Below are 22,341 nucleotides of genomic sequence, written 5' to 3'. Positions count from 1 at the left end.
CATAGCCCAGAAGATCGAGGATGGCTTCCAGGACAAACAGCATATACTGATGGTGTGGATAGACATGGAAAAAGCATACGACAAAGTCTGGAAGGATGGCCTCTGGAGGAAGCTCCAGAAGAGTGGTGTGACTGGCTGTATGTACCAGTGGATCTCGCAGTACCTGAACAATAGGAAGGTCCATATCAATGGAGCATACAGTCGGAAGAAGATACTGAGAGGAGTTCCTCAGGGAGGTGTCCTCAGCCCTACACTATTCGTCTTCATGAACGACATCGTCAAAGATATGCCACGGAAAGTGCAGGGAGCCATCTATGCAGACGACCTTGTCCTATGGTGCTCGGAAGAACACCTCACAACTGCCAACTACAGACTACAGCAGATGCTGAATGTTCTCAAAAGCTGGACAAAACAGTGGCTGGTGACAATTAATGCCAAAAAGACCAGATACACTGTTTTCAGCCTCTCACCCAAAGAACAGAAGGCCAACCTGCGCATCAATGGACAAAATCTGCTTGCTGAGAACAACCCCACGTACCTGGGAGTCACTTTTGACAAACGCCTGACATGGAAGATGCAAGTAGAGAAAGCAAAATCAAGAGCAAAAGTACAACTTGACCTCATGAAGAAGCTGGCAGGAACAGCATGGGGCGCAGACAACACGACCCTCAGGAGGCTGTACACTGGTAGAGTCAGGCCAGTGCTGGAGTATGGCATGGCTGCATGGGGCACTTTGAACGGATCAGCAAGATTCAGAATCAAGCTACCCGTATCATCACAGGGGCCATGAGGTCTACGCCAATTCAGGAGCTTGAAACCATCACAAAACTCCAGCCCCTTGAGGACTGCAGAGACACCAAACTCCTGACCCAGGCTGCCAAGTTCAAGAGGTTGCAAGGCCACCCCATGAAGGACAGACTGTCCCAGCCAACAAAGGGACGGCTGAAGAGAGGGAGCTTCATACACCAGAGCAGGATCCTAGAACGGCAACATCAGGATATCCTTGACCATGCCCCCAAAGTGATACCCCAGTGTCTTGCCGTTCCTGCCTGGAGTGAAGGAACCCCTCCCCTCATCCAGTGCAGCATCCCTGGTGTTGGCCCCAAAGATTCCCAAAGCGGCCCTGAAAGAAAGTCCCCCACCCTTGAACACCTCCACACCCAGTTCCCCAAAGAGTTCTGGACTCATGTCTACACCGACAGCTCTGCGACAGATGCCATTCAGAACAGATGGGCAGGAGTCTATGTTCAGTATCCAGGAGGCAGAGAAGAAAAGATCTGCGTCGCTACCGGCCTGTACTCCACCAATTGCAGAGCCAAAGCAGAAGCCTTGAAAACAGCAGCAGCCCACATCAAGGTCAGCCCCTACGCCAACCACAACGTTGTCTTCCTGACCAACACCCTGTCCATCTCTCAGGCCCTTTGGTCCAACAGAGATCCAGAACTCAACGATCTGTCCTCCTCTCTCACCTCCCTCTGCACAAGTCACACAGTCACCCTGCAGTGGATTTCCTCCCACTGCAACGTGCTTGGCAATGAGACTGCTGACTCCCTGGCAAAGGAAGGCACTATGAAAGAGCAGATAGACAGGTCTACCAACTACTCTGAATCCAGGACCATCATCCAAGCTGCAGAACAAGTGGAAGCAGCAGCATCCATGCCAGAACAGAGCAGACCCGTACTACCTGCTGACTCATCAAGAGCAGGTAGCCATTTTCAGGCTCGGGACAGGCCACAACCACCTGAAACACCTCCTATACACAAAACTCCATATCGGCGACACAGAGCAGTGCCCCTGCAGAACAGGCAGCCAGACAACAGAACATCTGCTGCAGTCCTGCCCACTCCACCAAGCACCCCAAGAGAAAACCTGGCCCGACCCAATCCCAGCGGCCCGGAAGCTCTACAGAGGGCTGGAGGACCTGCAACGTACTGCCGCCTTTGTCGAAGAGACGGGGGAATCCATCTGATAAATGATGAACGAGACAATAGACCACCAGTGATGGGCGATGTGACATGTGACAAGGGGGATAAATGGAAAGTACCGTGGAAGCTTGTGCTGTGTATGACTTTGTTCATTGAATGATGAAACCTTGTATTGTACTGTGAATTAAATGCTTTTTTATATCACCATTTTATCAGCATAGAGATAATAAAGTGTTCTTTATGTTGTTTCTCCAGTGAATCCTTTTGTCTCTTCTTCAGTGCCACTCCATCACATTGCAATCACAAACTTGTTTAAAATACCTTTATTAAAACAAAAGCAAACAGTAAAATCACAAACATTTTCATCAAATTTTGAAAATTCACTAATGAACAAAAGAACGTTTTCAAACAACAGTGATACACAAGTCAACAAGTAAACTCCTTTCAATGTCAGTTTAGAGTTGCATTTTGACAAAGTCAAGCCTGGTACAGTCAACTGTTCAGATGACCCATCCATCCAAATACAAACAAGGCCATTTCCTTCATGTCAATCAAAACTTTCCTTCATGCCAGTCAAAATGAAATGGTCCTGTCTTTCACAAGCCCCTGAAGTAAAGTCTGTTCATTTTAATGATGCACACACAAAGTCCATGGTTGAGTCAAAGAATTAACTTTCTGAAATAATTTTCTAACTCCTCACCCCTTTTTTTCTCTCTCTCCCCTTTTATTATCTTTATCATATGTATGTGAATGTGTGTATGCATGATTTCCTTTATCTACTCTTTTTCATTTTTTATTTTTCCTCTTTCTTTTCTTCCTTTCAATTATTAAAAATCTCACATGCGACAATATGGCTTACACATATGACATCTATGTGAATGCTTTTTTTTTCAGAAAATTTTAGAAAGATTTTTAATAACAATCAACTTTTCCAAAGAAGTTATTTGCCTCCTTCACTGTGACAGTGAGTAATAATAAACAGCTACATGACTGTCTCTGTCCACAACAGGTCTGTAGTCCAGGACAACATGGGACAGAAGCAACACCTGCAGTGTCATCCATGCATTCCCAAGCCCGAGAGTTTGACACCAAGGTTAACAACAAAAAAGCTGAATTTTCACTGCCGTTGACTGTGTCTGGTTGGGCTTCATGTGAGTGCATCCTTTCTTTAACAGCTGTGTGCTTCAGAAGCAGGATAGTCATGTTCGTCTGGCATCAGACCTAAACAAAATATTAATCAGTGGAGAATAGTAGAGACTGTGTCTGCCATAGCACTTCTGTGAATGAAACAACAACAAATTATGTGAATGAACATGGCATATTCTTCTTTGACTACACAGACTGAAAATAAACTGCTGGTAAGTATGGTAAGTATGTGTCCTGTTTGTTCCAGACTGTGAACAACAGGATGCTGAGGTAGTCTTCTTGAGGAACAGGCATGCTTCTGTATAAACATGTGGCCAGTGGTACTCCACATTGATGACTATAAGGTGACTGGGTCCATTTTTCCCGCACTGTCATCTCTGACACCCAACCTGACATGTTCACAGTCCATCTTTTTGTTCCATCTTTCTGAATACAGTCAAACATTCTGGTTCCCCATCCACTTCAACACATGTACACATGGACACAGTCACAAAATCTCCCACCACCATACCACCCACGCACTTTCCTACCACCTCAATTGCAAATTTTTCCTTTGAATTATGAAACAAAAAATCATTCTGGATAAAATCAACCACAACAACAACAAAAGAGGAGGATGTTACAAGTATTCATTGTTCTCCTAATCACTGAGAACAGTTTTATTGTCCATATAGCACAAGCAGTCCACTGACCTACAAAGAACGCAATGCACAGGCTCAGTTCTGTCACAACCCTGATGTTCAAAATCCTATCAATATCAAAAATGGATACAGTTTTGTTATCAAATGAACACAGAATGATAAACTTGGTTTACAATAAATAAGAATGTCAATGCAGGGGGGTGTGACAGGTTGTCCATCCTGACAGTGTCACTGATGACCCACACCAAGGACCACCTTTTGTTATGATAATAATAATAACAATAATAATGATAATAACAAGGAACACTTATTCAACACTTTTTCCCAAACAGAGCTCAAAGCTTGTTACCTGTATAAAAACTCAATGACAATTAATGGTGAAATAATAAAAATAATTTAGTTTATACAAAGTTCGAACAGACATCATGACACAACTTGTTCAACACACACACACACACACACACACACACACTATATTTCAGATTCTATTTTGTGTTGATTCTAAATCAGTTCTTCACGCTATTGAACTTAAAAAAGAAACGGTTAGGTATGAACTCATTATTGAAATTAACCATTTGATTCACGAACTCTTACTAAGAGGCTCCCACATAACCTTTTGCTGGATTCCTTCTCACTGCGGTTTTTACTATAATGAAAAAGTTGACATTTTGGCTAAAAAAGGAGCTAGAAGCTCCACGAAGGAGTTAGATTTAAATATTTCGCTTTCACTACAGGAATGTTACACCATGGTAGAAAAAGTCCAATGGTCAAAATTTCAGTTTGAAGAAAAACACACCGGTAACTCGGAGTTACATAAGAACATACAGAAAATGTATGGTTTCATGGGAAAACATTACCATAATGATTTTCATAAGAGGCAAATCATTTCTCTAATCTGCAGATGGAAAATGAATTGTTTTAGGACAAAATATGTCAGTAATGTTTCTTGCATCTGTGATGCTCACATAACAGCCGATCATATACCAACTTGCGATATGTTAAAGTCTCAAATCCCTGAACTGAAATCATCTTCAGTGTTGACGATCTTCAGCAGTCCATTGCTAATGTATGACTTTTTCAACTCCTTGTTAAATAGTCCAGTTGGTTCGCTGTTATAGTTGTTAGTTTTTCATTAGAAATATGTTTTTTGTTGGTTTTTTGTTTATTTTTTAAACAAAACTTAAATCAGTAATTTTCACACACACACACACACACACACACACACTTTCACTTACTCGTATGCGTACACAGTAATTCCCCCCCCCCCCCCCCCCCCCCCACCCCCCCACCCCTCGATTTTTTTTCCTTCCCTCATCTAATATCACTTACAGTGAAAAGACGTTAAACTAAAGAACGAACGAACACGAACAAACACACACACACACACACACACACACACACATGCATATCTATGCATACAAATGCATATGTACACACACGCAGAGCATGGATAGGGCGCAGTTTCTAACGGTGGTGGATAAGGTATCAATTCTGCTTAAATAGATGACTTTTCAGATAAGATTTCAAAGAGAGTATGGAAATGGAGTTTCTAACATTAAATGGGAGGCTGTTTCAGTTGGCTGGCCATCAAACGTCATCTGATAAATACAGTGAAAAGGGTGGTGGACATAAAACACTGTCAGGGTAGGGAGTATGAGAAGCTGTCATGTTCAGGCTGACAGTACCACTGAAAAGCCATACCACTGTTATCAAACAAACACAGTGATAAACTTGGCTGATGTACAGGATTGTTAATGTTTGGTGTGAGTGACAGGTTGTCCATGCAGAAGGTCTCACCGATGACTCACAGCATGGAACACTGATTATCACCCAATCATTGTCTTCAAATGAATGCAGAATGGTGAAGCTGATTAACATACAAGTTTGTCAATGTAGGGGGTGTACGACAGGTTGCCCATAGCAGCCATTGTTGGCGTCCTGTCTGCAAGCTTTTTGGCCAGCTGCAACACAGAGGTGAGTGGATGTAAGCTTGTTGCCTCACTGCTTTTTCATGTCTAAAAGAGATGCACATTATCATGCAAAACAAAACAAAAAAGATCAGATCCAAATATCAAGCAGACAACCTTAAGTATGACAACCTTATTTATAAACAAACCATGTTGTATGCAAGTGAACGGGGGAATTGCTGCCCACAAACAATAGGGGGAAAATCCAGTAATGACTTAATGCATATGGAAAATATTTCTTTTCTGAATCAATTTATCAGATAAAGCAATAAATCCATCAGCCTAACCATCTACCCATACTGATGTCATTTGCATTTTTTCTTTGGAAACTGCTAACAGGTTGATAAGGCTCCTTTACTGTGAAACATCCCAACCTGCCACTGTTCTCAGAATACAATATGTCAACCTTGCATGTTGTGTGACTGATCAGTCACATGCACTAAAATTCAACCACGATTTATGATTTATGATTTTAGTTGGTGAAACTGATCATAACACAAATTTGCAAGTGCCTGACAGAACCACCAAATAATTGATTGAATATCACATGTAATGTTTTTAAACAAAGCGTTTTTTGTTCACTATGTCTCATCAAAATACAGCAGGATCGTACTGGTTGGTAATTTAACCTGAACTGAATGTATATCTGTCATATGGACTAACTTTTGTAATATCTGATGTGTTGATGCTGTTGACGAAGGATAAGAGATCGGTCGTGGTGAGAATTTCATTGCTGCCCAGTGCCTGTTCCCCGAGGTCGTATATCAGAGCATCTGCCCCTTCTCTGTACATGCTGATCTGAGCCTTCAGCTGTTTCCTGAATCACACAGACAGACACACTGACAGGCTGTCTTCCAGCTGTCTCCTGAATCACACAGACAGACACACTGACAGGCTGCCTTCCAGCTGTCTCCTGAATCACACAGACACACTGACAGGCTGTCTTCCAGCTGTCTCCTGAATCACACAGACACACTGACAGGCTGTCTTCCAGCTGTCTCCTGAATCACACAGACACACTGACAGGCTGTCTTCCAGCTGTCTCCTGAATCACACAGACACACTGACAGGCTGTCTTCCAGCTGTCTCCTGAATCACACAGACAGACACACTGACAGGCTGTCTTCCAGCTGTCTCCTGAATCACACAGACAGACACACTGACAGGCTGCCTTCCAGCTGTCTCCTGAATCACACAGACAGACACACTGACAGGCTGTCTTCCAGCTGTCTCCTGAATCACACAGACACACTGACAGGCTGTCTTCCAGCTGTCTCCTGAATCACACAGACACACTGACAGGCTGTCTTCCAGCTGTCTCCTGAATCACACAGACACACTGACAGGCTGTCTTCCAGCTGTCTCCTGAATCACACAGACACACTGACAGGCTGTCTTCCAGCTGTCTCCTGAATCACACAGACACACTGACAGGCTGTCTTCCAGCTGTCTCCTGAATCACACAGACACACTGACAGGCTGTCTTCCAGCTGTCTCCTGAATCACACAGACAGACACACTGACAGGCTGTCTTCCAGCTGTCTCCTGAATCACACAGACAGACACACTGACAGGCTGCCTTCCAGCTGTCTCCTGAATCACACAGACACACACACTGACAGGCTGCCTTCCAGCTGTCTCCTGAATCACACAGACAGACACACTGACAGGCTGCCTTCCAGCTGTCTCCTGAATCACACAGACAGACACACTGACACACACTGACAGGCTGCCTTCCAGCTGTCTCCTGAATCACACAGACACACACACTGACACACACTGACAGGCTGCCTTCCAGCTGTCTCCTGAATCACACAGACACACACACTGACACACACTGACAGGCTGCCTTCCAGCTGTCTCCTGAATCACACAGACACACTGACAGGCTGCCTTACAGATGTCTCCTGAATCACACACACACAGTCACAATAACAGACTGGCACTCCACCTGGACTAAAACTCTTTGTACAGTTCAAAGCCATTCAGTTAACACAGCTAAACTGGCACACTTTGAACAGCTCAAGACCATACTGTGAATACACAAAGACTGGCATGCTTTGTGCAGCCACTTGTTTCAAGACAACAGAGATAATTCAAGAACACATGCATTCACAAATGAAATGCATAACTACAGTTCTTTCCCTCCATATGGGGTGTTCATATTTTTTCTGACTTCATCAGAAACATTAAATTCAACAAACTGAGCAAGTTCGATGAAGCTATGTATCTGTTCGATGCTGTTTACAAACTACCCTGCACATAAAAATATTGTATTAAAAGATCATGCATGAATTTTTAAAGATGAAAATTCATATCTGCTGACTGCTTCACAAAGCACAGAGGGCACTTTAACCATGTTGTCTGCAAACCTGACTTGCATCCAAAACAAAATTGTATTCAGAATCTTCAAATTAGTTCAATAATATTTTTACATTCATTTTGTAACCACCCCTTTATGTGTGTAAGTGAAATGTGTGTGACTGAATGTTGGAATACATGACTGAAGGTATATGTTTTACATATGGAAGCAGGATGGAGTTTTTGGTTCTACAGTGTCAATATCCATGGAGTCATTTCACAGCGTGGGTCCGGTAAAAAAATAAATTTGTCTTTTTCTCAAAAAAAAAAAAAAAATCAAAACATGAATTCTAATGCAGTGTAAACACTCTTGAAGTTCAAGTCACAAATGAAACAGCATATCCAAACCTTTTTCGTTCTTTTTTTCCATAAAAGATACAGAATACAGAATACTTTATTATCTCAACAAGAGAAATTCATTTGTGGTGTAAGATAATCACTTTACGAGATAAACTAAGCTTTAAAGCTGCTAAGGTACTTTTAGTGATACTTTTTAAAAGCATTTCCACAGTTACTTAAAATCGTTCATACTCAACCAACTTTGAGACTTAGGGACAAAAAAAAGTGTACATAAATTTGACTGAAGTGTGCAGGGACAAAAAGATACTGTGTGGGATTGAAACCTACAACTTGCTGTTACTATCCCATGTTACACGTCTGTCTGAGTGTGTATGTGTGCATGCCTGAAATCTGATTGCATGACACAGGAAACGAATGATGAGCACCCAATGGCAGCCATCAGTCGACTCTACCAAGGTAGGCAGCCTGTTGTGCAAATGACCCTGTGCTTGTAAAGCACTTAGAACTTGGTCTCCAACCAAGGATAAGCGCTATATAACTATCCATATCAATATCATGGTATTCTACAGACATGACACATAAAAATTATGAGTGATAACTGACTTTGCTCTGGCCACATCCTTTTCCTCAAAATCTCTCCTGAGGACCTTGTCAAACTGCTTATAGGCTGCGTGCAACACCTGCAACATGAAGCAGGAATGTTTTCATTTTTGTGTATTCTTAAATTAACTGCTGATCAAAAAACCACAACAAAACCAAGAACATGGAGGGGTGAGAGGAAAGACTGGAGCAATTCCATCTAAAGCAGCCCACATTAACAGGCATTTCATTGTCTTACAATCATAAGGAAGAAAGATCTATCAAAGTTTTAGACTTTCCTTGTCTTCATCACAACTTTCCTGTTACAATGATTTGAAACAGAAACTCCAATCACTTGTGCAACACTCCACACAAAACCAATTTTTGGTATTCTCCTGTTTTAAGGGTTTTTCTCCTCCTCATCAAATGATTAACTGCAGTAAGATGATGCATAATAATAATAATAATAATAATACATAGTTTTTCTATGGCACGATATCCAGCACCAATGCTGCTCATAGCACCTTACATCATAGTTGACTATAAACATGCCTTAAAAAACATATCAACCTCTATCTGACAATGGAAAACATCCAGTGTGTTCATATAAATGCAAAAGCACACTAAAGATTATAAAAGCTATGAAATAAATAAGGCTTAGATTAAAACAAAATGCATTTTATAGAACACACACACACACCCACACCCACACACACACACACACACAGATATATAAATGTCCCTCCCTTACAGACACACACACACTGACATTAAATATCAACTGCACTAAAAACAAAATTGCATAAGAATTAAAATATTTCTTATTTTCTAATATAGAATTCTGTTCGGACACACTAACATGCCTACACACTTAAACATGCATACCGCAGCACTGAAACATGAGCATGTGTAAACCGCATAAGTTGATCCAAATTACATTGTGTGCTCATCACTGCAAAATGATTTTTTTGTAGATCTCTTGAATTATTGCGCTGGTGTGTGAATGCACAGCTAGACCGAATTAGCACAACAGATCTGGGCTTCATTAATATCTAAACAACTTACTGTTCCTATCTTTCAAACATTCAATTTATTCCCCTCTTTTCCATGGCTTTGTCACTAAAATATTTCACAACAAAAGTAGCCAGTACATACAGAGCGATTCTGGTTGAAAACCAATTTTTCAGACAAGATGGTAGATGAAAAGTTGTAACTCATCACCAACCAACTTGAATATTCAGCATGTTCAATCAAAATAATTCAGTATGCTCTTAAATCAAAATATTGGTATGTGATAAGCACATGATGGTGTAGTTTGTTTCATCTTGTATGTCCATCTAGAATTTCTTTTTCGTTTGTTTTAACGGCAGACAAGAAAAAGAATCAAATCAAATAAAATCAAAGACAATTCTTTATTCCACATGGAAATTTACTTCTGCAATTAGAGGCTCATTATAGACACAAACATAACTTCAACAGTTCAGTGCCAGGGAACTTTGTTAAAAAGAATAAATAGATAAAAAAAAAAAAAAATTAAAAAATTTCCCCTTGCCAGGGAATTTTGAGGATTCAGGGGTTTGGGGTTGTTGTTTTTTTCATTCTTGTACAAAAATTATACAAGATACAGAAGCAGAGTAAACATTTTCGTGACAGATAATAAATATGGATTCTGAATCTGAGCTTTTTTCCCATTTATTTTGATAGTAGGTTACTAATCACGCATTCCAAAGAGATGTTCATAATTTTTGTGCATCAAAAATGTCTAATTACACCTCCACAGAATGACATCCGAAAAGCAAAGAAACAAAATACAACTGGAAATAGCATGATTGTAGTGTGATTATACATGTACAAGCAAATAAAACAGATTATATATGTATGGTAACAATCACAACACTTGTAAACATGTAAGTGAATAACTGTCCCAACAATGACAAACGAAGATTCTGTCAAAATAGAAAGTCAATCATGTTCTCAGAAACTGTGTGAGAGGGGGAAGCCCTTTCATGACACTTTCTCCTCCCTGGTTGCAACTGAACCGATAAAGTGTCTGCTGTACATCCACTTTGTCTGCTCTACAAAGGAGTTGGTCAACAAATCAGTGACAAAAAGTGTGAAAATATCAAATCACAAGACTACCATCCAATGTCTGTCAACCCTAGTTTTAATGAAAATATGAGTGATTGGCTGCTGTCCACTTCCTGCCAGATGAACACTGTGAAAGACAGTACAGTGAGGTCATGGACATTCCCTTTTGCCATGCCTTCTGTCTAGTCTTCAACCTATTATCTTACACCACTCCACTCTCTCTCTCCTCCCCTTCTCAAATCGCACAAAAGTACTGAACACTTACTGTCAGTTATTGTCACCTGCTTAAAATTGATGTCTGACTGGACAGATGGACTGGACAAAGCATCTAACATTGCTGTCAGTTTTGTCATTGTTGTTGTCATCACCTTTGAGTTCAAACCAATCATAGGACAAGATAGATGCATCCCTCACTGTTATTACCATACATAATCAACTGTACAGCTGCACAGTTGTGTAAATCATTTGACTAGGACGACTGTGTCAGCTGGAAAAAGTTTCAGACATTATTTTTACACATGACGCAAATCCACTTTTCAAGTGCGCCCAACGAAGTCCAGTTAGTAAAATATTATCAAGAAGAAAGGGGTCCTGCACCTTACGTATGCTCATTTAATTAGTATGTTTATAATCCAGACACCTTAAACTAACCGTTCTGATTCTGTTTTCGTTCACTGAACCAAACACTGATAAAGAAAAATTGAAATAGATGCAGGACGTCAGTCGACATCTTACAGACACTATGGCAACATTTTTTGTAAGACGACAGTTGACATAGGCACTGATGTGGTTAAGATATTAAGACAATAAAGAATTGATATCAATATGTATATGAAAAAATAAAATAAAATAAATATAGATACAGATAAATAGATATAGAAAAAGATAGATATATAGATAGACAGACAGATAGATAGATAGATACAGATATATATATATATATATGTCAGTAAAATGTTTATGCACGCACACACACATACACATACAACTTACATCATGCCAATAAATTCAATAAATTAATACTAAAATATTTGTAATGTGTTTGGGGTTTCTTAAACCACTCACATACACACTCAGTAATACTTGCCCATACACACACATACCCTAACCCCACCCACATACCCAAATCCCTCCTCCCATTGCCCACCACCACCAAGCAACACCTTGATACACACATGCCTGTGCTCAGCCATACTCCCATATGCACGCAAAACATCTGCACTCAGGCACTCGCCTGCTGAAGTTCCTGGGGATTGGGGGTGGGAGGTGTTACAGTGTCATAGTCCCTATGAGTGAGGTTGTGTTGCATGTTTTGATTAAATGTCCAAATGGCTGTGGGAATGAATGAACTCATGTAATGAGATGTTCTTATGCATGATTGAAACTCTAAACCTACTACTTTTGTGACAGAAAATGAATATGGATTCTGAATCTGAGGTTTTTTCCCGTTTATTTTGATAGTAGGTTACTATTGGTAGGCTGCACTGCTAGGACGATATTTCTTATTCTCTAACATAGAATACTGTTCGGACATACTAACATGCCTACACACTTACACACACGTACCAGAGCACTGTACCCTCACAAACACATGCACACACACACACACATAAACACACACACACACACATGCCCATTAAAAAATAACCAGATAGAAAAAATGCCATCACATCTAAGACTAAAACTACATAAAATACACATTGCATTAAAACAGGACTACAAAAATACTGGTACAAAGATACTTGTTAACAGGCATACCTTGGTTTAACCATTTCGCCCAGAACAAAAATGCTTACAGAAAAGGTAAGTTTTCAGATCTGACTTTAAGGAATGTAGATCAGAGGCATTCCTAAGAGATGAAGGTAGAGAGTTCCACACTTGGGGAACCTGAGCTCTGAAAGACCAATTTCCAGTGCATTTCAGATTTGTCCTTTGGAACTTTAAGCAGCTTTTCAGAACTGGATCTTAATGTTCTGTGTGGTTCATATGTTTCCAATACAGAGGAGAGACACAATGGAAGAGACTTGTCAAAATGTTTCAAGGCGAGTGTTGCTAACTTATAGTGAATGCGGGACTCAATTGGAAGCCAGTGTAACCGATTCAGCAGAGGTGTAACATGATCAGATTTCTTTTTGGCGAGAACCAGTCATGCAGCATTGTTCTGAATTTTCTGTAATCTGTTGATGGAGGAAGATGATAAACCTGCGAGAGTGGAATTGCAGTAATCCAGCCTGGACAGGACAAAAGAGGAAACCAACTGAGCCATATTTTTTTTGTTATATAGCATCTGACTGAGGATAGCCTTTGGAGATGAAAATTACATGAGCGACACAAGAATGAAATTTGGTCGTTCACAGTCAAGGTTTGATCGATATACATACACCCAGGTATTGCTGCTGTAGCCTTGTTTGCACCATCAACATAAGTCAATGATGAGGCCCTAATGTCATCATCAGAACTCCCTTCACATGCTGTGTCATCTGTTCCCTTGTCTGCTCTGTCAATCTCCACCTTCTCGAAACCATCCTGTCCCTGCTCTCCCTAACGTTTTGTTTGTGTGAATGTGAGTTGTATGTGAGCTGTTGTTATTCTGATTCATGGAATGGTTTCATTCGTTTTCACCACCATGAACATAATTTCAGATTCAGATGTCAACCTCATTACGATTCTAATTCACAACAGAGTTTAACCAAACATTAGGCACACCATATCATAAGACTCAAGGGTCAAAGCTGAGGAAAAAAATATTACCTTCTAGTCTGTAAAATATGGTAAATATATGGTACCTTGTTGCTGCATTACCTTTTCCATTTCCTTGGGACGACCAATGACATAAAACCCAAAGAGACCACTGTCTGTGTAGTTGACATTAATGCAAGAAATCTGTCAGAGGAAAGATGAAGACACATCATTAGCGCAATAATGTTTCATGGATCTCTAACTTCATACTGCTGTTTTAAGTAACGTGTGATTTAAAAAAAGAATACAAGTCAGTAAAAGTGGGAAGATTTTCTTTGCAAGCCTTTAGGTGTTGTCTTTGTAGAAATCAAAATAGCTTGTTGCAAATGACTTTCATCTTCTCAAACAATTTCAAAATATACCCTCAAAATATACTTTAAAATACCCTCAAAATATACTCAAAATATACTTTAAAATACCCTCAAAATATACTTTAAAAACTAAAAACGATTGTCAAAAGAAAGTCATAAGTATTCCATGCAAGTAAGCAAAGACAGAAACAGGCTACTGCAGTTCTAGCTTTTATGCTCCCGTTGTCTGGAATTCACTGCCTGTCTGTCTCCAGCACCAACCAAATTCCTTCTATTCAAATCCCAGCTGTTCTGTGAGGTGTTTTCTTCACCACTGTTAATTTAAAGTGTTTTCTGCTCATAGGTGCACATGTGTATATGACTAAGGTTAGTCATTTTAAAGTGTGGCTGCATATTAATGAACAATGCCAGTACACTGAGTCTAAATTTGTTTAACTTAGAAAAATACACGACATAGATGCCATTCATTATTATCATTATAGAAAAATACACGACATAAATGCCATTCATTATTATCATTAAATCTTTTACTGACAGCAAAGGGTTGTGACGTGGCACGAGCCACAGCATATGCCAGAGGCGAGGAGCTGGTGCCGGCACTGTACTTGATGGCAGGGCCCATCCCCATCAGGTTCTGCAGTACAGCCGCATGCAGCAGATCTGAGTCTGCAAGGCTGCAACAAACTGCCACTGTCACAACCAGCTGTTACAGCAGGCACTGCAAGGCTGCACTGCAAGGCTGCAACACACTGTCACACTGCAAGGCTGTAACACACTGTCACCACATTGCAAGGCTGCAACACACTGTCACTGTCACATTGCAAGGCTGCAACACACTGTCACACTGCAAGACTGCAACACACTGTCACTGCCACATTGCAGGGCTGCAACACACTGTCACTGTCACATTGCAGGGCTGCAACACACTGTCACTGTCACAACCAGCTGTCACAGCAGGCATACACATTGCAAGGCTGGAACACAATGTCACTGTCACATTACAAGGCTGCAACACCCTGTCACTGTCACACTGCAAGGCTGCAACACTGTTACTGTCACACTGCGAAGCTGCAACACACTGTCACTGCCACACTGCAAGGCTGCAACACTGTCACTGTCACACTGCGAGGCTGCAACACTGTCACTGTCACACTGCAAGGCTGCAACACACTGTCACTGTCACAACCAGCTGTCACAGCAGGCATACACATTGCAAGGCTGGAACACAATGTCACTGTCACATTACAAGGCTGCAACACCCTGTCACTGTCACACTGCAAGGCTGCAACACTGTTACTGTCACACTGCGAATCTGCAACACACTGTCACTGCCACACTGCAAGGCTGCAACACTGTCACTGTCACACTGCGAAGCTGCAACACACTGTCACACTGCAAGGCTGCAACACTGTCACTGTCATACTGCAAGGCTGCAACACTGTCACTGTCATACTGCAAGGCTGCAACACTGTCACTGTCACACTGCGAAGCTGCAACACACTGTCACACTGCAAGGCTGCAACACTGTCACTGTCATACTGCAAGGCTGCAACACACTGTCACTGTCACATTGCAAGGCTGCAACACTGTCACTGTCACACTGCAAGGCTGCAACACACTGTCACTGTCACATTGCAAGGCTGTAACACACTGTCACTGTTGCACTGCTAGGCTGCAACACTGTCACTGTCACATTGCAAGCCTGGAACACTGTCACTGTCAAACTGCAAGGCTGCAACACACTCACTGTCACAGCCAGCTAGCTGTCACACAGCAGGCACTGAGATCATTTGAAATACAAAGCTTGCATGTGCTTGAACTGACATTAACAAAAATAAAAGTAATAAACTTTTTTTTTTAATTAAATAAAAAATGAAGACACTAATTCCCATCTTTGTCAAGTGTAAAGACCATATGGGTGAAAAAACTGTACTGGTTGTCCCTGTCTGCTGTGTGCAGCTTAATGTTTCAAGAGATATAGGCATGACTTCAAGAGCTGGACTCTGTCATGTGAATACCTGTCCTTTCTCCACCCATGACCCCCCTACTCTCTCAAATCTTCACTTTTCTACGATTCTTTGGTAACTCCCTGTGAACAGCTGACATCAGGATAATAACAGAATGAGCCTGAATTCGTCTATGTTTTGGAAAATCAGAATGGGCAGCACAATACTAGCCAAATTAACCATCTCATCATATTCTCCCTCTCTCTCTCTCTCTCTCTCTCAAAGCAATCAACACCAAGCTCATTACAATGTGCCTTCAAGTCTCCTTTTTTTTTTCTTTTTTTTTTTTGCTGTCCAATTACCTGCACAGTTTCAGTGGCATTACTCCCATACCACTCATCCCAACCTGAATGTCATGTAAAATACCTGTCCCCTCTCTCACTCTGTCGCTCTCTCTCTAATCTTCATTTCTTTATCATTCTTTGATAGTTCGCTGTGGACTGCTGACATCAGGCTGATGACAAAATTCTCCAGGATTTGTCTGTGTGTGGGAAAATCAGGAACAGCATGGTATGAACCAAATCACCACATCTCATCTCATTTCATCTGTCTCTTTCTCTCTCCCACTATGTGTGTGTGTGTGTGTGTGTGTGTGTGTTGGTGAAAGTGAGTGAGTGTGTGCCTGTCTCTCTCTCTCTCTCTCTCTCTCTCTCTCTCTCTCTCTCTCAAAATCCACAATTCTGAGCTCATTACAAAAAGCCTATGAGTTTTTTTATGCTTACTTTTTTTTTTTCTTTTTTGGGGGGGTGGGGGGGCTGCCCCATCATCTGCACTGTTTCAATGGCATTACTCCCATACCACTAATCATGAGTAACATCCGGATTCATCTGCAGAAAGGAGTGCACAGGGAACTGTTGACAGTAAGTCAACAGAAAGCCATACACCAGAGTAGACCCTGCACTGCTGCTTGTCACTTTGGGATGTTCAGTAGTGCCTGTTCTATTCAACATATGCAGAATACCAACTACTAAGCCCCCTACTGGTGATAATCAGTCATGAAGCCAGACACACTGAGCACTGTCTCAAGAATAGCGACTGTCAACAAAATCCCTCCAACATCAGTCCCTCATAGTCATACTCTGCCATCAAAAACAGCCTCGACTGCAGTTAAAATGAGAGAAGGGCAAAGGAAACCACAGAATCTGGGACACTTTCCTTGGTATTGTTGATGAATGAAGATGCCAATGATGATGACAATGTTCTGGAGCTCCATTTTAGGTATGGGGGCTCTCCCTGGAGAACTAAAGACATTTGCAGTGTTGGGCAGGAAATCTCAATGACATTCCAAAAGATATATTTGTGAAATGAATGATACTAGACTGTGTGATCCCAATCTTTCCATTAAGCCTACAGCATACTTATCTGTAGTTAAGAACCAGAAACAGACTAAAAAAAAAAAAACATCCACCTTTGCTTGGACTCAGACCTGCGTCTTCCCAGTCATCAGTCAGTGATGCCAACCAATTTGCCACAAGCTTTCAAGTCTTACCTGGGACCTTCAAAAGCCACTGCTGCATAGGTTAGGTCACCACCAGTATCCTGTCGGATCTCACCTAATGGAAAAAAATCATTTATGAATAAGAATAACATCATTTTTAGGGATTTTTATCTTTTTGTGAATTGATCTGTCTTGTTCCAGGTACCTTTCATCAAATAGATTGAATGGAAAGTTTTACAGTACAATCTGAAAACCTGCAGTTCTATACACATGCCAGGTACATTTTCTTCCAAATTGTACATAGTGTCTAAATAATGACAACGCATAATAATAATAATATTTATCATTTTTGTCTAGCACAGTTTTCAAAATGAAGCTTAACCCATAAGCACACAGCAAATAGCACTTTTTAAAAATATCAGACACAAAAAGGGCAGCAAGACAATCACACATCACACAGCAGACGTGGTTTACAAACACAAATTGACAGCTGATAGCATGAAAGGTAAAGATAAGAATGTAAATACCCATTAATACTGGATATCTGATTAACTTTCAGATTTATAGCTGATGACATGAAAGGAAAGACCAGAATGTCAATACCCATTAATACTGGACAGATATGGATAACTTTCACCAAAGTGACTCAGCAGCAGTGCAGAGTCTTCTCTGGAGTGTGGCCTCCTGGAAAACTAACACCAATAGTTCCCTGTGAACTGCTGATCCTAAGACTGTGACAGACAAACATGGTGTGGGTATGTATAGGGGATTCTAAATGAGCAGTGTGGGAATTATGCCAATGAAACAGTGCAGATGATGGAGCAGCAAAATATATAACAAACAAGAGGCAAAGCCCTCATGACTCACTTGTGCTTCGCACTTTAACCAGTACAGGTCAGGTCAGGTCATTAGATCTGCTACTGGTAACCTGTAATCCAGTACAACCTGTTCAGGGTCGGGTTGCCGGCGACTAAACCGGCACTCCCACCGCTCCCTTCCGGGACTGGTGAGGCGGGTGGCTAGACACCCTTATGGAGATCCATAAAAGGGCGTTGGCTCAGGAGAGCCACCGACGGCCATCTAGCTCCACCGTGCTGTGTGCATGCCACACGCAGTTGGCCCCCGGGGTGTGTCTACCCATGCATGCGAAGTCTGGATCCGGCAGAATCTGCGGAAGAAACCTATCGGTTCAACGGAGAGGAAGGCTGGTTACAGCAACGCACTGTGGAGTGCAGAGAGCAAGATGAGACACCGAAAGGATATCTTGGTCATCCACTGCATCCGTGCTCATCCTCCAGTTGTCTCGACTTAGTCTTGCCACTGGAAATTGGTGGACCCGGACGAGAGAGTGAGGTCGACGTTGCGCAACTCCTCTTCACTTGAAACAAACTCATCGCGCAAGTCATCAGTCATCCAAAATGACCTTTCATCCTTCATCATTTCATCACCCCCAAGTCCTGTGGCGACAGGCGAGCGACGAAACAACAGGAGTGGGTACACTGGCAGTCACAGCCACAGACCTGCACGCAGGCGGCTCAGGCCATAGGGTCGTTCTTCATCGACAGGAGCAGCGATGGAGCTCGGCAGCCGTCTGAGCAGCCCTCTTTAGGAATGCACTGCTCACCTCCATGGCATAAGGAAGGGGCTAGAAAAGGTGCCCTAAAAATTGCCTGCTCCATATCACCCTGGCCAGCATACCGCTGCTGGCGGGGACCCTACATCAGCGGTCGAAACAACAAGAAAGAAAAAAAAAAAACAAGGATCGTTCCTCTCACCATTGGTGCTTGGAACATAAGGACTCTCCTGGACAGAGATAACGCGGACAGACCCCAAAGGAGAACGGCACTAGTTGCATCCGAACTCGCCAGATACAACATTGACATCGCAGCCTTGAGTGAGACTCGGCTTGCAGGCGAAGGCGAGCTCTGTGAACAGGGATCTGGTTACACCTTCTTCTGGAGTGGACGAGGAAGCGAAGAGTGACGTGAGGCTGGCGTTGGTTTTGCAGTAAAAACAGCACTTGTCAGCAAGATAGCTGGAATCCCAAAGGGAGTCAACGATAGGCTTATGACCATGAAACTCCCACTGGCATCTGGCCAGAAGCACCTCACCATTGTCAGTGCCTACGCCCCGACCATGACCAACCCGGATAAGAGAAGGCAAAGTTCTACGAGGACCTTCACTCTGTCATTGCTGCTATCCCTAAAGCAGACAAGCTCATCATTCTTGGGGACTTCAATGCTAGAGTTGGCTCTGACTACATCTCCTGGGATGGAGTGATTGGAAAGCACGGTGTGGGCCACTGCAACCCAAATGGATTGCTTTTGCTTCAGACCTGTGCAGAGCACGAACTGCTGATAACCAACACAGTTTTCTGCCTCCCTACCCGTAACAGGACGTCATGGATGCACCCTCGCTCAAAGCATTGGCATCTCATCGATTATGTCATCGTCAGGAAAAGGGATAGGCAAGATGTACGTGTAACAAAGACCATGTGCAGCGCCGAGTGTTGGACAGACCATCGCCTTGTAGTCTCGAAGCTGAATATTCGAATCCAACCCAAGAGACGCCCCCAAGGCCAGAAGGCTCCAAAACGGCTCAACATCGCTAAGCTGAAAAGCATCACCATCAAACAGTCCTTTGTGGAGCTGCTGGAAGATCGTCTGGAATCCGCCTCTCTGGACAACCAGAATGTGGAGTCTGACTGGAGGACCCTGCGTGAGCTGATCTATAGTACAGCTTCAGAGACCCTGGGACCCATGACCAGAAAGCACAAAGACTGGTTTGATGAAAACTGTGATGAAATCAAGCAGCTTCTGGATGAGAAACGCCGTCTGCATCAAGCCCACCTGAGCAACCCAAAGTCCACATCAAAAAAGGATGCATACAATGACATCCGCAGGACTGTTCAGCAAAAGTTACGCCAGATGCAGGATAAGTGGCTGAGTGACAAAGCTGATGAGATCCAGGGATATGCTGACAGGCACGATATGAAGAGGTTCTATGATGCCTTAAAAGAAGTCTACGGCCCCACATCCTCAGGATCATCCCCCCTCCTCAGTGCAGATGGGAATACCTTGATCACCGAGAAGGAGAACATTCTCGAACGATGGGCTGAGCACTTCAACAGTGTCTTAAATCGCCCTTCCTCCATAAATGATGAAGCCATAGACCGTCTCCCACAAGTCCCCACCAACGAAGCACTGGACGATCCGCCAACACTTCTTGAGACCCAGAAAGCAATCCGTCTGCTATCCAATGGCAAAGCACCTGGCTCAGACTCCATACCAGCAGAGGTCTACAAGGATGGAGGCACTGTGCTGACTGAGAAGCTTCATCAGCTGTACTCACTCATGTGGAAAGAAGAGACGATCCCCCAGGATTTCAAAGATGCATCTATCATTCACTTGTACAAGCGAAAGGGGAACCAGCAAGCCTGTGATAACCATCGGGGCATTTCCTTGCTCTCCATCGCAGGCAAGATACTTGCCAGGATCCTACTTAACCGCCTCACAGCACACCTTGACCAAGGTCATTTGCCTGAGAGCCAATGTGGATTCCGGAAAGAGCACGGAACCACTGACATGGTGTTTGCTGCAAGGCAGCTGCAAGAGAAATGTCAGGAGCAAAATGCTGATCTGTTCTCCACCTATATCGACCTCACTAAGGCCTTCGACACCGTGAGTAGAGAGGGACTGTGGAAGATCATGGCCAAGTACGGATGCCCTCGGAAATTTATTTCCTTGGTCAGCCAATTCCATGAAGGCATGCAGGCTCGAGTCCAGGACAATGGTGAAACATCTGCTCCTTTTGCTGTCACAAATGGTGTCAAGCAAGGCTGCGTCCTGGCTCCAACGCTGTTCAGCCTCATGTTCTCTGCAGTGCTTACTGATGCCTTCAGAGATGGCGATGTTGGAATCGGCCTAAAGTACCGAACAGATGGCAAGCTGTTTAACCTCAGAAGGCTTCAAGCAAAAACGAAGGTCATGACAGACATCATCAGAGACTTTTTGTTTGCTGATGATTGTGCCCTCAACGCTGGATCTGAAGCTGACATGCAACTCAGCGTCGACAAGTTTGCCACTGCCAGCAGGAACTTCGGCCTTACCATCAGCACGAGGAAAACTGAAGTTCTCCATCAGCCAGCCCCAGGGAAACCCTACGTTGAGCCCAACATCACAGTCAACGGTCAGAGACTCAGTGCGGTGGAGCGGTTCACATACCTTGGCAGCACACTGTCATGAAATGCGACCATCGACGATGAAGTGAACGTCAGGATTGCAAGAGCAAGCGCAACTTTTGGTAGACTCAATGCAAATGTCTGGAACAGAACAGGCATTAGTCTTGAGACCAAGCTAAAGGTCTACAGAGCAGTAGTTCTCCCCACACTACTGTACGCCTGCGAAACTTGGACAGTGTACCAACGACATGCCAAGAAGCTGAACCACTTCCACACAACATGCCTCAGGAAGCTACTGAACATCAAGTGGCAAGACAGGACCCCAGACACAGGTGCTCGCAAAAGCCACCCTTCCCAGCATCTTCACCATCCTGATGCAGTCCCAGCTTCGCTGGGCTGGACACGTGGCGCGCATGCCAGACCATCGGCTGCCCAAAAGGCTCTTCTATGGCGAGCTGCAACAAGGGAAGAGATCACACGGAGGTCAGAAGAAGCGCTTCAGAGATACTCTGAAAGTCTCTCTGAAAGCGTTTGATATCAACCCTGACTCCTGGGAGGAATCTGCAGTGGACCGTGACAAATGGCGCACTACTGTGCACAAAGGCGCCAAGTTGTGCGAGGCCAGCAGGACTGCTGCAGCTGTTCAGAAGAGGCAGGCCA

The 22,341-nt window shown here is 43.0% G+C and overlaps 1 protein-coding gene across 2 annotated transcripts in view; it reads right to left on the bottom strand.

Moving 5' to 3' along the window:
• Nucleotides 1-2,257: 2,257 nt before the first annotated feature.
• The window catches only part of LOC143287525 (cytochrome b-c1 complex subunit 2, mitochondrial-like), a 34,055-nt gene continuing 13,971 nt past the window's right edge, over nt 2,258-22,341 (bottom strand). The window contains exons 8-14 of one of the 2 annotated variants that reach the window (XM_076595581.1): nt 17,553-17,616; nt 14,593-14,731; nt 13,810-13,890; nt 8,944-9,020; nt 6,343-6,496; nt 5,593-5,673; nt 2,258-3,146 (exon numbers count right to left, since the gene is read on the bottom strand). In XM_076595581.1, coding sequence (XP_076451696.1) covers nt 3,141-3,146; nt 5,593-5,673; nt 6,343-6,496; nt 8,944-9,020; nt 13,810-13,890; nt 14,593-14,731; nt 17,553-17,616 — 602 coding nt within the window. In that variant the 3' untranslated portion in view covers nt 2,258-3,140. Of the gene's footprint in view, nt 3,147-5,023; nt 5,674-6,342; nt 6,497-8,943; nt 9,021-13,809; nt 13,891-14,592; nt 14,732-17,552; nt 17,617-22,341 lie in introns of those variants that run through there. The other variant, XM_076595574.1, reaches the window with a different exon arrangement.

This window comes from Babylonia areolata, chromosome 1, assembly GCF_041734735.1.
Source record: "Babylonia areolata isolate BAREFJ2019XMU chromosome 1, ASM4173473v1, whole genome shotgun sequence".
Lineage (NCBI taxonomy): Eukaryota > Metazoa > Mollusca > Gastropoda > Neogastropoda > Buccinidae > Babylonia > Babylonia areolata.
This window is presented reverse-complemented; position numbering and strand designations above follow the sequence as displayed.